This window comes from Coptis chinensis, chromosome 4 (assembly GCF_015680905.1).
Source record: "Coptis chinensis isolate HL-2020 chromosome 4, ASM1568090v1, whole genome shotgun sequence".
Taxonomy (NCBI): domain Eukaryota; kingdom Viridiplantae; phylum Streptophyta; class Magnoliopsida; order Ranunculales; family Ranunculaceae; genus Coptis; species Coptis chinensis.
Window position 1 is genome coordinate 74,833,137 of NC_141459.1, and position 16,758 is coordinate 74,849,894.

General features: G+C 38.9%; 1 protein-coding gene across 1 annotated transcript; it reads right to left on the reverse strand.

The window, feature by feature from the left end:
• Positions 1–5,699: 5,699 nt before the first annotated feature.
• On the reverse strand, positions 5,700–6,413 carry LOC147504804 (uncharacterized). The gene has a single exon (XM_086605367.1). The coding sequence runs from the start codon at positions 6,411–6,413 to the stop codon at positions 5,700–5,702; it is 714 nt and encodes a 237-aa protein (XP_086461493.1).
• Between the last annotated feature and the right edge of the window lie 10,345 nt (positions 6,414–16,758).

Genomic DNA, 16,758 nt, shown 5'->3' on the forward strand with positions numbered 1-16,758 from the left:
GTAATCTGTCTTTACAAAGTATATACACAAAGAAAAAAAAGCTTTATCTGAAAGAGTTGGAAGTTAGTAAGAGTTACCGAATTACATAACCAATGAAGTAGGTTGTTGAGGAGTAGGTGGTTGCAGGTAGAGTCTATCTTGGACTGGAACAAAAAAAGTTGTTTTCTTGTCCTAAGGATTCCTAGAATGGTTCATTAGATGACGTTTACCCTTATCCAGCAGAAATAACGAACGTAAAAAGATACGCAATGAAACTAAAACTTTGTTTTCCCACATGGAGAAGTACTAAGCGTAAGGTCGGACTCATCAGAAGACTCGGTGCTCGACTCATTTTGAGATCGGCTCGTGCTCGCTCATGAAAAAATATGAGTCAAATATGAGCTTAGTTTTAGGCTCGTTTCAAGTTCGAGTTTGAGTCGAGTAGCTCGCGAGCTACTCGTTATTTTATTAAAAAAAAAATTCTATATATCATATATGATCAAGAAAAATACCCGACCATAAACATATTAAACCACAAGGTAAACTGAAATGTAATGTTTATGAACCCACAAGGTAATCCACAAGGTAAAAACAGCATGGAGATGGGATTTTAGACACGCTGTTATTATATTGTGTGTTAATAGCAAAGTAAAACTCCAAAGCTGGAAAAGTATCAGATAACTTCCGATCTAAATCTGGTGAATCAAATCTGAAACCCAACTCCATACATGTTTTAAGTTCATCTAGATAATCATTTGTAACACTTTTGCTTATTCTATTTTTGCTGTTTTGTCTTCTTCTTAACCATGCTTCATCTCGATACATGTCGGATGATAAAGAATGTTGTTTGTATAAAGGTGGTTGAGCACGTTGAGATTCAGACATGGGTTTGAAGAAAACTTCCAAACCAAACCCGTTAATGGGTTACGGAGTTTTTGAGTAGCTGCCTTAGCTGCTCTCTCTTTTCTTTCTCTCGCTCTCAGTTGTTTCCAAGAATGGAAGAAGAAAGGTATTAAAAGGAGGGAGGGGTGTTTTAGGGAATTATGGTTTATTTTGCGCTTCCTCCATTGTGAAAACTGAAATGTAATGTTTTTTTTGGAACTTTTGTACTTAAATCATACAAAAATGGGGTTTATTCAACAATTTTGAGTATATATGCGGATATGCCTATGCCACTATTTCCAGATGCAAGGATTGCAAGCTCACGAGCTACGAGTCTCGAGCTCAAGCTTCACTCGAGCTCGTTTTGTAAAACGAGTCGAGCTCGAGCTAATTGTAATTCAAAACTAGTCGAGTTTGAGCACAAAGTGGAGCTCGACCTTGAGTTTGAGCTCGGCTTGAACTCGACTTGAAAACTCACTAGCCGAATCTGAGCATGCCAATACTCGGCTTGCTCGACTCGATGACCACCCCTAACTAAGCGACACAATATATAGCCAAACGAAAACTTTTGGACAATGCATGAGCAATTATAGTAGTACAGCACTAATTAAAGTTCATCTTACATGAGAACTGGATGGCGGGAGATGAGATAGAGGAACACTATCCGATGGGCGTTGCACATTTATAAAGCAAAAGAAGAAATAAGACAATCCAATATACATAGGGAACAGTGTAGAAAAATAATTCGCAAGTGGGGATAATCAAATACTCAGGATGGCTATATTCTTAAGAAGAAACAGTAACAGGTATTTCTGGTTAATTATATTTGACTCAGGGTGGCTATATTCTTACAGGTAACTTCTGCAAAATATAGCCATCCTGAGTCTTATATACTTTACCAGAAATACTTGTTGCTGGGATCTTCTAAGAACGGCTAACTTATTGTTAAATTATAAGAAGATACTAGTTACAGGTATTTCTGGTAAAGGTTATATTACTCAGGATCTCCTGACTATATTCTTAAGAAGTTACCTATAATTACTGGTATCTTCTAATAATTTATTCTGAATGTCCAATACCTGTTAAAATTGGCATGCTAAGGTAATCCTTTGGCCAAATTCGAGTGGAGATCTAGTTTCATTTACCCTTTTGTAGGCTTCACTAATGATCACATTGCGAGAGGAGTAGCCTAAACCCTTGCTGTTAAAAAACATCTTCATCTTTTCAAACCAAGCCTTGGTAGCGTAATCACCAACGAGTTATCGTAGTTTGGATTGTTCGAAGCCAAAACTCATTGGTGATTACATTACAAAGGCTTGGTTTGAGAAGATGATGATGTTTTTATCGGTATGGGTTCGTGCTATTCCTCTCAAAGCAGTGATATGCATGTTCCGTGTATTTCGTAAAAAGGATAATAGAAAAATCAGGATGGCTATATTCTTAAGAAGAAACCAGTAACAGGTATTTCTGGTTAATTATATTAGACTCAGGGTGGCTATATTTTTAGAAGTTACCTGTAACAGGTAACTTCTAAAGGATATAGCCATCCTGAGTATAATATACTTTACTATAAATACCTGTTGCTGGGATCTTCTAAGAACGACTAACTTATTGTTAAACTATAAGAAGATACTTGTTATAGGTATTTTTGGTAAAGGATAAATTACTCAGGATCTCCTGACTATATTCTTAAGAAGTTACCTGTAATTACTGGTATCTTCTAATAATTTATTCTGAATGTCCAATACCTTTTAAAATTGGCATGCTAAGGTAATCCTTTGGGCAATTTCAAGTGGAGATCTACTTTCATTTACCCTTTTGTAGGCTTCACCAATGATCACATTGCGAGAAAAGTAGCCTGAACCCTTGCTGTTAAAAATCCTCTTCATCTTTTCAAACCAAGCCTTTGTAGTGTAATCACCAACGAGTTATCGTAGTTTGGATTGTTCGAAGCCAAAACTCATTGGTGATTACATTGCAAAGGCTTGGTTTGAGAAGATGATGATGTTTTTTATCAGGTATGGGTTCAGGCTATTCCTCTCGCAGTGTGATATGCATGTTACAGGTATTTCTGGTAAAGGATAATAGAAAACTTAGGATGGCTATATTCTTAAGAAGAAACCAGTAACAGGTATTTCTGGTTAATTATATTTGACTCAGGGTGGCTATATTCTCAGATATAGCCATCCTGAGTCTAATATACTTTACCAGAAATACCTGTTGTTGGGATCTTCTAAGAACGGCTAACTTATTATTAAATTATAAGAAGATACTAGTTACAGGTATTTCTGGTAAATGATATATTACTCAGGATCTTTTGACTATATTCTAAAGAAGTTACCTGTAATTACTGGTATCTTCTAATAATTTATTCTGAATGTCCAATACCTGTTAAAATTGGCATGCTAAGGTAATCCTTTGGGCAATTTCGAGAGAGATCTACTTTCATTTACCCTTTTGTAGGCTTCACCAATGATCACATTGCAAGAGGAGTAGCTGAACCCCTATCGTTAAAAACCTCTTTCGTTTTTCAAACCAAGCCTTTGTAGCGTAATCACCAACGAGTTATCGTAGTTTAGATTGTTCGAAGCCAAAACTCGTTGGTGATTACGTTACAAAGGCTTGGTTTGAGAAGATGATGATGTTTTTTATCAGGTATGGGTTCAAGCTATTCCTCTCGCAGTGTGATATGCATGTTCCAGGTATTTCTTGTAAAGGATAATAGAAAACTCAGGATGCCTATATTCTTAAGAAGAAACCAGAAATACCTGTTGTTGGGATCTTCTAAGAACGGCTAACTTATTGTTAAATTATAAGAAGATACTTGTTACAGGTATTTCTGGTAAAAGGATATATTACTCAAGATGACTATATTCTTAAGAAGTTACCTGTAATTACTTGTATCTTCTAATAATTTATTCTGAATTTCCAATACCTGTTAAAACTGGCATGCTAACAATTGGTGTGCCATTTGGATGAATGAAGGGAAAGTTATTGCTTTGACAAGTTGCCTAGAATACCTAGAAAGAGGAATAATTCTTGAAATGAATTAAGAGATACGTCAGGCTTGATTCCAAACCTTAAAGGATTTGGATACGGTCTCTTATTAGGAATATTTTAAAATATGTGTATTATAAAAAAGAGGATAAAAAAATTCTCTTAGGCTGAGTCCAATGGTACATCCACCCTCTATCTCCATTCCACCAAAAAACAGTGTTTTGAGGATGGGGAGTCACGGCTTTTGATGCCACGGTAGTTAAGAAAGTGAGGGAATGTGGTGGGATTGTTTTTGGGAACACTAATTTGGATGAATTTGGTATAGGGAGTTCCACTAAATGTTTCGGTTTTCAGGTCAGAGGTCAGAGGTTTGAGTTTTATTGGTTTAAGTTTAGTTTGTTTTGATTTTTGTGTTTTTAGCATTGAATTAGCTGTGGAAACAATTAGAGATTGTACTCCAAATATATATATCAGCCCCGCTCTTAGACGGACGTCCGTTTACGGACTTTACTTAAAAGCTAAAATTTCAAAATACTAAATATACTCTCATGAAAGGTTTTCTCATGACTCGCTCCTTCTATCTCCTGAAGTCCAAACTTACGTGACTATTTCCCTTCCTCCTAGTACTCTCTTTCTCTCTCTCTCATGGGGAATAGTGTTGGTTCTTCACATCAGGAATAGTGCTTTTGATTCAATCTCATGTTCTTGTTTGAGCATTACTCTGTTGAGGAACTAATGATTGCTAGGTGGAATCCAGAGCAATTATACGAGGACAGTATGTCTATTCTTGTTCTTAATGGAAGAAGCTAGTAATATCTCCTTGCCATTCCTCAACTTCATGAATCCGAATATAGTGCCTCGTGTAGCAGTAGATTCCAGAAATCTACTATCTAGCTCACTTCTGCTCTTCATGCTAGGCCCAAGGTTTCATGTTTCTGCTGGACCAGCCAAAATATCTCTCATGTGGAATGTAATAGCGAGATCTGACCAATCCTCTTCACTTCTCATCCAAGAAAAATTAGCAAATATTAGTCTCAGTGAACATGATGTATTTTTTTTTTTTTTTTTTTGAAATAGCTAGGGGTTACGGATGCCCCAACCTTTTATATACTCAAGAACACAAGTACAGTTTTCCTTCCTTATCCCCTTTGATCAGTACATTGAGTTTTTGATCCATGGGGGGAATAAAGAACAAAATATCATTACACAAGGACCTATTAACTTTTGATAAATAATCAGCCACATGATTTCCTTCTCTAAAAAATATGCTTAAAGATTACTTCCTCAAAATTATTCTCTCGCATGCCCATATTTGTGCCACCAAGTTTCTACAAGCACCACGGTGGTTCCTCCGCCTTGTTCATAATGTGGATCACTCTCAAAGAATCTGACCGACTTCAACTCTCTCAGACGTTTAGTTCCCTCGCACCTTCAAGCCCTTTCTCGACCCCCAAAGAGCTCCCCGGTATAAAACCGATAGTCTTGTTGAACTTCCACTATATGCAAGTCGAACCTTTCCATTACAATCTCTCAAAGCTCCTCCATAACCCCGCTCTCCCACCCCCGCAGACCCATTAGAGTTAAGAGTAGGGATATCCTTATCGATTTCTGCCATCGCACCCACTTCTCCTCCTTATGTTTGAACTTAGCTCCAATACCCAAATTCAGCAACAACGCCTCGAGATCTGCACATCCTCTTTCACCGTCTCCGTTTTCTTCCCCAAGTAGATTTTCATTCTATTCAACGCCGAACCGACAAAGATCGAAGTTCTATACCGCTGCTTTTTCAATCTCCAGTTCCTCTCATTCCATATTGCTTGAACCGCCGCAAATATGAGCCCCTAACTTCGGGTTGTAGTTGTATTTGTTCTACGAGGAGGAACATGAGTCGGTACCACTTCGGCGTGTGAGCTGCGAACCAGTTCTGATAATCCCATTGCTTTTTTCATACCTTGCCACACTAGTTTCGAGTACGAGCAGTCAAAGAATAAGTGGGCCGAGCTCTCCTCATGGCCATCACATAAGAAGCATCGAGAACGTTGAATCACCTTCTTTACCTTTAGTCTGTTTTGTGTAGGAAGGGCCCCTGAGAATAATTGCCACATTGTAAAGGAATGTCTAGGAACCGAAAGCTTGCCCCATACTATCTTGTACCACTTGACTTTGGTTCGCACATCTTTGAGCGCTGCATAAGCTGAGGAGATTGAGAAATTGCCAGAACTTGTCGGAGTCCAAATGACCTGATCTGAACTTATGAAGGAATTAATCTCGGTTCCCATGATCCACTTCTTCACTTCGCTGTCAGGTAACTCTGTAATAGTCCTCGACCAACAGCCATCCGAGATTACATCAGCTACTCTCGCATCTAGATTGACTGTGCCAACTAGCAGTGTTTTAGCTTGTTGATTTAGAAAGAGAGGGCTCGAGCACCAGGGGTCATGCCAGAAACTTGTCGCATTTCCATTTGCAATGACGTACCTCACATATTTCCATGAGACTTCACGGTGCTTCAGTATCCCTCTCCAGACCCAGGAGCAGTCCTGAGGTATCTTCATTGTCCAAAAATGATTTTGCTTGATGTGATGTTCCCATGTCCATTTCACCCACAAGTTCTCTGACCTTTGTACCAGTTTGAAGACTAGTCCACAGTATGCTGCTTGATTCCATAGTTTTGGGTCTATCAACCCAAGTCCCCCTTGTTATTTTTCCTTCCTGAGAGTTGCATGACTCGAGTGGTGCATCTTTTTGCCATGTTTGGTCCCTGCCCGGAAATCATTTGCATATCTTACCCACCTTTTTCCAAAACTGCTTTAGGCAAAATAAAAGTCTTTGCCCAATATGTTTGAAAAGAGGATAGACACGACTTCACTAGTCGTATCACCGCTTTCTATTCAAATCTTTATTCTTCCAAATTCGATATTCGACTCGTGATCTTTTCAATGAGAGGCAATCAGTCCCTTTATACCCAGCCTTGATGTTTGTAAGGGGAGGCCTAGGTATGTAACCGGTGGAGAGACTAAGGAGATGTTCATTACAGCTGCTAGTACTTCCCCTTCCTCTTCATCCATACCCCTTGTTAAGATAATCTGAGGCCCGGAGCCCCCGCTTGAGAGAAAGGAGGCTAGGCTATCCTTGATTGCTAGGATAGACTCCATGTTTCCTTTGCAAAAGAGGAACACATCATCACGGGAAGCAGAGGTGAGAGATAGCCAGTTTTTACATTTTGAGTGGGCTTGTATCTTATTTTCCTCGAAGCCCTTGCTGGAGCAAATAACTCAAAACTTCCATAATAAGCACAAACATATAAGGTGAAACTGGGTCACCTTGTCGAAGCCCTCGCCTCCCCGCGAAAGTACCGCTTCCGGTGTCCCATTTACCATCACGGAGAAGACAGGAGATGCATAACACATGTACAGCCATTCAATAAACACTGGGGGGGAATCTGAATTTCTGTAGAATAGCTTCAAGTGCTTGCCATGAGACTGAGTCATAAGCTTTCTTGATGTCAAGCTTAATTGCACATCTTTTCTGCCCTTTCTTCCTTGTGTATCCTCTGAGAAGTTCATGGGCAAGAAGGAGGTTGTCCTGAATAGATCTCCCCGGAATGAATGCCGATTGGGAGCTTGAGATTAATGATGGAATGCATGTCTTCAACCTGTTTGTTAGTACCTTTGATACACATTTGTATATAACATTACAGCAGGCAATAGGTCTAAACTCACTAACATTTAAAGCATTTTTCATTTTCGGAATAAGACAAAGGAGAGTGGAGTTGATACCTCCAAATAACCGCTTATCGCGAATATATGCTTTATAGCTTTAATGAAGTCCTCACCAATAGTATCCCAACACCTCTTCAAGAAAATCAAGCATTAAATCCATCAGTTTCCCGATGACTTATTGTCCTCCATACCAAATAAAGCCTCCAAGCATTTATCTCGTGACTTATTTCCTCCATACCAAATAAAGGACTCTAAGAACTCTAAGAACTGGCGTGAGGTATTGCTTACCTCCACAACATTCAAACTCTTCAGAAAATTTGTCCCACACGAGGTGCTAGAAGTCACCCCAAGTAAGTCCTTATAGTATCTGCAGAAAGCTTCAAACTCTTGGTTCCTTTCCTCTCTTACTCGATTCCTTGTATGTCCGTGGATCTCCCATATTTGACTTCTCTTCTTCTTTTCCTTGAGAGCGTTAAAGAAAAAACTGCTGCATTTATCTCCAAACTCCATCCAATCTATATCTGTTCTCTGTAGTATGTCAGCCTCCTCCAGCTTGAGCAGATCACACAACTTCATTCTAATGAGATACTCTTGGGCACTGAGAGAACTATCTTGCGGGTGCTGTTGCATTCTAACTTGTATTGACTCCAATTCAGCTCTTGTATCTATTACTAGCTTCTGTGTATCATGACAAAAGGTTCTTGCCCACCCTTTTAACACTTCTTTCAAACTCTTCAATTTTCTAGTTAGCATAAAGGTTGGACTGCCATGATCCGTTATGTCCCAACAACCTTTCAAAGTTTCCTCAAACTCTTGGTGGAGCATCCAAGAGTTACAAAATCGAAAAGGGGGGTGACTTCTGACTGTAGAGAGAAAAGTCATTACCACTGGACAATGGTCTGAAACTCCTTGCGTTAGGAATTCCACCTTTGTTGCCAGCCTTATTGAAGTCCATGCAGCATTTATTAGGCATCTGTCTATTTTTTACCATTTTCTTACACTATCCCTCCACTATTCCATGTATAAAAGCATCCCGAAGCGAGTGGTCAAAGAGTCCCGCCACATTCAAACAGGTTTGCAAACGAACTGCCTCCCTTGGATGCACGCAGCCATATCACCAACTCTTTCATGTGAGAACAACACATTGTTGAAATCTCCCATTACACACCATGGTCCTTGTATACTAGCACTAAGAGTCTTCAATTCCTCCCACGTAATCAACCTTTCATTTCTATGGTTTACTAGCATATACCATGGTGACAAAAAGGAGAAGCCATGTTGCAATAGTTTCACCTTACAATGGATGAACTGGGCCTCCTTCCACCTCCTTGTTCACATCCGGATAACTCCTATCCCAAGAAAACCATATTCCACCATACTCATTGCTTGAATAATTGTTCCACCACCCATGATGGGCAAACTCTCTCTACTATACTACTAAACTTATCCATTTTTACCTTTGTTTCTAGTATCCCCATACATCGAATCTTATTTTCCAAAATAAACTTGTTTATCAGTGCTGCCTTTGTACTCCCATTTAGACCCCTTACATTCCAGCTGCATGCTTTAATCATTTAAAGAGTTTAGTGGTTTTTCCTCTTCCCACTTCCTTTGGGCTTTCCCCTGCTTTTCTTTCCAGATTTTGTTTGATGAGCTGTATTTTTTTTCTTTTGGGCTCTAGTCTGTACTGAGGACCTCTCGATTGTTACTCTAGTAGGGGCTGGCGTGGACTCTCTATCTCCAAATAATTCTGGTTCTGCATTAGATAAGTCGTCATCCTCCAAATCCGCTAACTCCTCAAAAATATTTCGCTCAGCCTAGAACATGATGTATTAACATCATTTTAACTGAGTTGGCAATTCCCTGGTTTTTGAGTTTCTTCACCCTTCTTTATTTCTTCTTATTTTTGGTGCTTGTGACAACAATGTGCTTTTTTGAAGGTAGCTCAGAGCTCATAGGTTTTAAGACAGAATTAACTCGTTGCTAGTGGAGGAGTGGACTTCATCCTCAACTACTTAAACCTCAAAGAATGTCTCTTGGAAGCATGGGTAATTAGTTTAACTTGGGTTCTTGATTCCACCTGTATGTATTGCGATTTAAAGGATCTAAGTTCTAGTAGCTAAATGGTTCCCTCTACGTAACATGGAAATTAGATCGTAGATGAGAACAAAACTCATGAAAGAACAAACAAAATGCATCTTTAACTTGCTGCTTCATTCCAATCTACCCAATCTATTTTGTAATTCATACTAGTTCACAGATTGGTACTTCACTTTAGTTCTGATTTAGATCAAGTTACCAACCTAGATAAAATGTTGGAGCAGCATTTGTGGATTTACTAACGATGAATTTATATTGTTAAATGTGAGACGGTTATTAAAGTGTTTTAATGTACTTATAGATTTGCTGTGGAACGATTTGAAATATACATGTTGTTCTGAGCAGTGCCCTGAAAGAGCACCAGCTGGATTGTGGAAAAAAAATTGAAAAGGTCACTGCTGTAGTGTTGTGTGCTGTCTCTTGTGCAAACAGATACAAAAATGTCAGACTTGGTTCCTACAAAACCAAAGCAAACCAACGTCAAACACAAAGAAGAGTCTCTCATTCTGACCGTCCTCCTCTCTCTAATTCCCTTATTCCAATTGTCGTCAACCCCGACAACATGCCAAGATTATTTTTTCTAGTATCAAATTTACATAAATAGATCAACTCCCACCAAAACAACAAGCTTACCAAGATTTGCACATAAAAATTTATAGTGCAAGCAATGGCACAATTTGTTCGGACGGATACCAACAAGAGCCTAGAGAGCCTACTAGACATGGATAAGTCGGTTATTTCCAAGCAGCCAAACACTCAAATACATGGTACAAATAAAGCGGTCAGGGGTCAAGGCCTTGAATTTGAGAGAAGAGGAACCCCATGAGAGAGAGAAAAGAGTACCAGGAGGGAGGGAAATTGTAATGTAAGTTTGGACTTGAGAGAAAAGGAGCGAGTCATGAGAAAACCCTTCGTGAGAGTATATTTAGTATTTCAAAATTTCGGTTTTTAAGTAAAGTCCGGAAACAGACGTCCATCTAAGAGCGGGGCATATATATATATATATATATATATATATATATATATATATATTTTTTTTTTTTTTTTTGAGAAACTCGTATTGTCTTGGTTAACAATCTTTTGAAAAATGCATCAAAGCTTTGAGGTCGACGGGTTTGTACTGTTGTTTCTTGTGTAGAAGCGGTATGTGGATTCTAAATCTTATTTTGTACTTGTACTACTAACTCGTGTGGGTAATCTATAGTGTCCTCAATGTACAAAGAAGTGTGGAGTGAAAGATATTATTAAATGGTACGTATCATAAATAAGTTTGTTATAAAAAAAATTATATGCTCATTATAAGGTTGTTTTGTTTCATTGTTTCATTGTTTCATTATTTCAATTACTAAAACAAATTATTTTCCTTACTCGTCAAGTCGATTTTGACTCGACCAATTAGTTGATGATTTAGTTGGGGCAATATATTTAAGGGGTTTTTTTACTTAACCCCCCACGGATGTACCCCCTTTTGCGATAACCCCCCATTTTGGAAATCATTACTGATTGCCCCCCATTTCGTCTGTTTTGTGAGTACCGTCAGTTGATATTTTTCATATTGGCCATTTTACCCCTATTATAAAGCGGGAATATTTTGGGTTAATTTTGAGAGAGAGAAAAAACCCACAATACAAACTTTAATTTTGAGAGGTAGCCTCAAATTGTAAAATGTCAACAACACCATCACCCGGAGCTTCACCAGCTCCAACAACATCACCATCACCACCAACCCCATCTCCCAATGCAACCTCCTCACCACCAGCTACAACACCACTCTCCACCTCCATCCACCTCCACGGCAGCACCACCGCCCACACCTCCTGCCACCTCCCCACCACCTCTTACAATGCCTGCAGGCTCTCCACCGCCTTCGGTGACACCGACACCAACCACGACCATGCCTTCGCAATCTCTACATACTGCCACCTCCTAGAAATACAAGCAGTCCACCATCACCTCCCACGCCAGTTTCTGGAAGACCACCACCCTCGCCGCCATCACCATTGTCGGGGCTATCACCACCATCTCCGTCTTCGAATGGAATATCGATTGGAACGGTGGTTGGGATTGCTATTGGTGGAGTAGTAGTGTTTGTTGTATTGAGTTTGTTGTTTGTTTGTTGTAAGAAGAAGAGAAGAAGAGATAATGGACCATTGGATTATTATGGTGGTGCTCCTCCTCCTGGACCTAAATTTTAGATTTTTTTTAAGATAGTTTGGGTCTTGATTGCTTTTGATTTTACTTCCTTTGATATGTTAAGTTAATAGTGAATTCACAAACTTTAACATAAATTTGTGTTTCAAGCTTCATTAACTTCTGATTTTTTTCCTAATTTTCTGATTTTTTCAGAAGATTGGTTAATGGTCAAAGACGTATGTTAAAAATAGGGGGTTTTAACAAATTTGAAGTAGGGGCAAAGTTGTCAATATGGAAAATATCAACGTACGTTACACACAAAACAGACGGAGTGGGGGACAATCTGTAATGATTTTCAAAATGGGGGGTTATCGCAGGGGGGTACATTCGTGGGGGGTTAAGTAAAAAAATCCTATATAACAGTTGCCTTGGTCCTGGGTAATCTATTTAATGTTTGTTTGGATGATTAATACCCAAATATACCAGTTCCATGGGGACCGGGACTTGAAATCTGCTTTGGTTAATGATGAATTGGAGAGAGATAGAAACGAGATATTAATGGGTCATCACCTGATCCTTATGGATGCGGTATTTGCCAAGGTCTTAAGATCTTTTTGTGGGAGTTCACGTATAGGTTTGAGAATGGGCAAGGGCTAGATTTTCAGAGGAGAGTCTTCTGTCATTTGAGAAGGTTGTGCAGGCCTTCTCTGTCCATAAGAACTAAGAAGCACAAATTTGTGCATGGTAAGTCCTTTCCTGATTCTCGTTTCTTACTTGGTTGTACCACCAAGAATAATATCCGTACTAGAGATATCCTTTTTGGGAGGAGAAAACTGATTGCGAGCTTTAGGCCTTTGTGTATGTCGAATGGGGAGTGTGCCAGTCACTCTCATTCAATCTCCATTTTCTTGGCATATTTGGTGTCATTTTGCTCTCTGTTTGAGGTTTATTTGGAAGTCTCTGGATTGGTGAAGGAGTTATAGTTTCTTGCTTGGTTCCAGTGAATACTTTCCTTAGAGGGGCACTAGTTTATGAAGCATTGCCATTTTCGGCCATGTTGTGTCGAGAAGACAATTAGAGCTCTCATTGCATTTTGAGGGAAGGGAAATGTCATATGAGAAGACTATTAGAGCTCTGTCAAGTCATTTTGAGGGAAGGGCAATGTCATATGAGAAAATGATTAGAACTCTGTCATTGCATTTTGAGGGAACGGCTAAGTCATATGAGAAGACGATTAGAGCTCTGTCATTGCATTTTGAGGGAACGGCTAAGTCATATGAGAAGACAATTAGAGAGCTGTCAAGGCATTTTGAGGGTAGATATGTTGTGTCCACGCCGTACTTATGCAACACAAGTTGAGAGAGATATCCGTTTTTACTATTTTTTTTCCTAGTTGGATATCTTTGATATATAGCTTTAAGTATTGTACCTTCTGGCCGTATTTTGTTGTTTGTGTGGTCTGTCTTGTTGATGTCTTACTTTTGTGTTTCGTGTGTCTGTTTTGTACTGTACGATATCTCATCCTCATTGATATATAGAGTAGCTACTACTCCTTTAATCAAACCAAAAAATAGAAAAATTGAGTAAAAAGGACTTACATTAACGTTTTCTTCCCATTGGTCTACTCTTGCATCATTTTTTCAAACTAGAGATGAGGAAAGTACTCTAGGTTGAGGGAAGTAAGAAATCCAAATTATGGACCTAAAATACATCCAAAGTAGCCCCAACTCCCATGAAGTCATGACTGTCTTGATCGCGGTAAATAAGAAAAGAATAGTGAGAAGATGACTATTTGCCTTCTCTGTCGGCAATTTACTTAACAGAAGAATTATGAGAGCATTAATAACTCTCAGATCGTGTACATTTTGATCTTGCAACATATCTTTTCTCACATAATAAGTATGATAATTATTTTTAATGCTCTATCTTTGTGGGTGTGTGTATGCGTCCAGTCTCTATCAATACCTTTCTTTGTCAATTGTCACATTTTTTCTTATTATATGTTAGTCAGAATCGATATGGTTTCGGAAATATGTATTTATTGCAGGTCTCATTCTTCATTGGGATTATCCCAATATTTGTAGCGTGGGTATATTCTGAGTATTTAGAGTGCAAGAAGAACTATCCTAAACTGTGAGCTGCGTAATCTTTTAACTGTGTAGATTACTTTTACTCTCTCCCTATACAACATGCAAAATGCATCGACTAACACCTATATTCTATTCAATTTAATGTGAAACTTACTAAGAAGTATTTAAGAAGTTGTCATGCTCTCGTTGCTTGTGTTTTGTGATGTCTTTATTCATTTTCAAATTGGGGCTGCGTTTTGCTGATCAGCTGCAGAAGTCATCTGCGAAAACTTTGTTAAATTATGTTGCAACTATTAAATGTTCAATTAATAAGAACATTCAACTCCTTTGCCTAAGATTGTTTTCGATATGTGATTTTGATATGTGATTTGGCCATTACTTTCCCTTCATTAATTTTAACTACCTTATCATAAGATATTGAATCCATGTAACGTGCAATTTGTTTAATCTCTTATCTCTTGTATGAACTGTTCTAGTTTAATTATTTTGGCTCTAACTTTTTTCTACTAATGTACCTCTTACTACACCCTACAGCATGGACAACATACTACAAATTATGCAGCATTTATACTTACAAGATGATCATATATCATCTTTGCTCATGGACGGAGAGGTAACTAGCTATCTTCAACTATTTATTAATTATAAGTTTTAAGTTTGCTTCTATTAATTAACATTCAATAAATTGTCTAAATGAGTAACAGGTTCGACCAGTGGTCCGTACACATGAGCACAATCAAAAGGTAAATGACTGGATATTATCTAAAACCCAAAAGAAAATGGTTGCGGGTTTGGGCTTCAAGTACTTGAGAAAAATAGACCAGTTCCATGGGGACCAGGACTTGATATCTGCTTTGGTTGACCATTGGCGACCAGAGACTAATTCATTCCACTTTCCAACTTTTGAAGCAACAATTACACTAGAGGATGTTGCCTATATTCTAGGCTTAAATGTAATTGGGAAACCAATTGTGGGCAACTTCAAAATTGGGCTCATGAAGCATGTAAGAAATATTTGGGCCTAAGTCCTCCGTGAGTCGAGGGTAAGAGGGAAATCGCTGAAATTGTGTCGGGCTGCAAACTACATTCGCATTACCGACGAGTAGGTGTGAGCCAAACACAACAACGCGGATTGCATTTGTGTTATCCCTCATTGGAAGCACAGTTTTTCAGAGCCGAGGTTATCATGTGCATATGAAGTATCTACCATTCCTGGTCGATACGGAGAATTGTGCCTCGTATGCTTGGGGTACTGCTATGCTTGCGTTCCTATTCAAGTCACTCATGCGGGCATCACTTCGTCGTAAAGAAAATAACAAAGGCCGCAAAAGTGACTGTAATTTTGTTTTGAATGTTTGTGGCTCTTCAACTCTACTGTTGGTAAGTGTTGTAACACTGTAGCTTCAAATTCTTTTATGGACTGTTCGTTATTAATTAACTATGTATTGGATTTTAATTATGGATGTTTGCTTCTAGGCATGGTTTTACGAAAGGATTCGTATGTGTCAGCCAAGGTGTCCTGCTTTTGTTAAATTCCCAGCTTCTTGCCGGTGGAAACACGTCAAATATAGACCTTCAAAGCTCACGTATGAGCATCTAAGTGCAAAGATGGACACGCTACGTGCGGATAAGGTTAGTCATGCAATGGTTGTCTTAAGTAGATATTTAGGTATTAGCGATATGCATTTATAATTGATATCTGTCATGCATAAACAAATTAGCCACGTCGTAAAAAACCAATGCAATTAGGTTGTTTGGAGCTGATCACTACTTATTTATGTGTGAATGTGAATGCCAAAGAAGTGTATATGCTAATCTTGGTATGATGTTTGCTATTTTAGATAATATGGCAGCCATGGGATGCTTGGGTGAATGCTCCCCAGTTTGCTTTGAACGCTTCATATATGAAGCCTATATCTACATGGCGTATACACTTCGACATTGTAGAGAGGTATATGCCAGAAAGATGCATGAGGCAGTTTGGGCAGAAGCAACACATACCGGATCCACCTACTAGGTGGAGAGATGATCCTAAATCCCTAAGCCGCCCAAAGAAATATCTTGACCGGGAAATCTGGTGTCGCCCTGACCGCATCTAGGGAGGAACAAGTAGAGTTCACCGAGGCAAGTCATGCTACTTACTTGGAGTGGTATAGGAGCCACAGTGTCACGCAAATTCGACCCTTGCACCCTCACCAAGCATTGCTGAGGGAAAAGTTGACTGAAGAGGTTAATATGTTATGAATTCATTCTGTGTGTTTACTATGTTTTTGTTTAGAATGAAGTTTGCTTAGAATGCATGCTTTTAGAAAGTAGCTTGATTATGATATGATGAGATTTCCCTTAAAACTTCTTCTTGCTAGTAACTTCAACCTTTGTTATGTGGATAGTTATCCATGTATATCTTGTGAAGCTAAAACTGTATTTGTTTTTGTGTTTTGGTGCAGAGGAAGCGCTCTTTCCACCTTGCTCAATTGTTTGTGCCTTTCTTCGAGAGTATCACTTAACAAGTAATCCCAGAAGATTTGCTCGCCGTGCATTCAGAAATAGTAAGAGTTGGTGAAGCCGGGAGTGATGATGATGTAAGTGAAGATATGCATTGTGATGAGAGTGTGAGTGGTGTTCAGGAAGGCTCCAATGACATGAGTAGTGAGTCTGATCCTTTTTTGGCACCAACTTATGAAAGTGAGGACAGCGCTGATGACAAAGAAGTCAATGAACAAGGTGAGCGGATCAATATAGTAAACGAACCAGTCAATGTGCGATTGTTAAATGAAAATATGCCGCTGACTACAACACTGCCTGCTTCTCGTGGTGGTAAGTTTAGGTTGTAATGTACAGTATTATCGAATTAA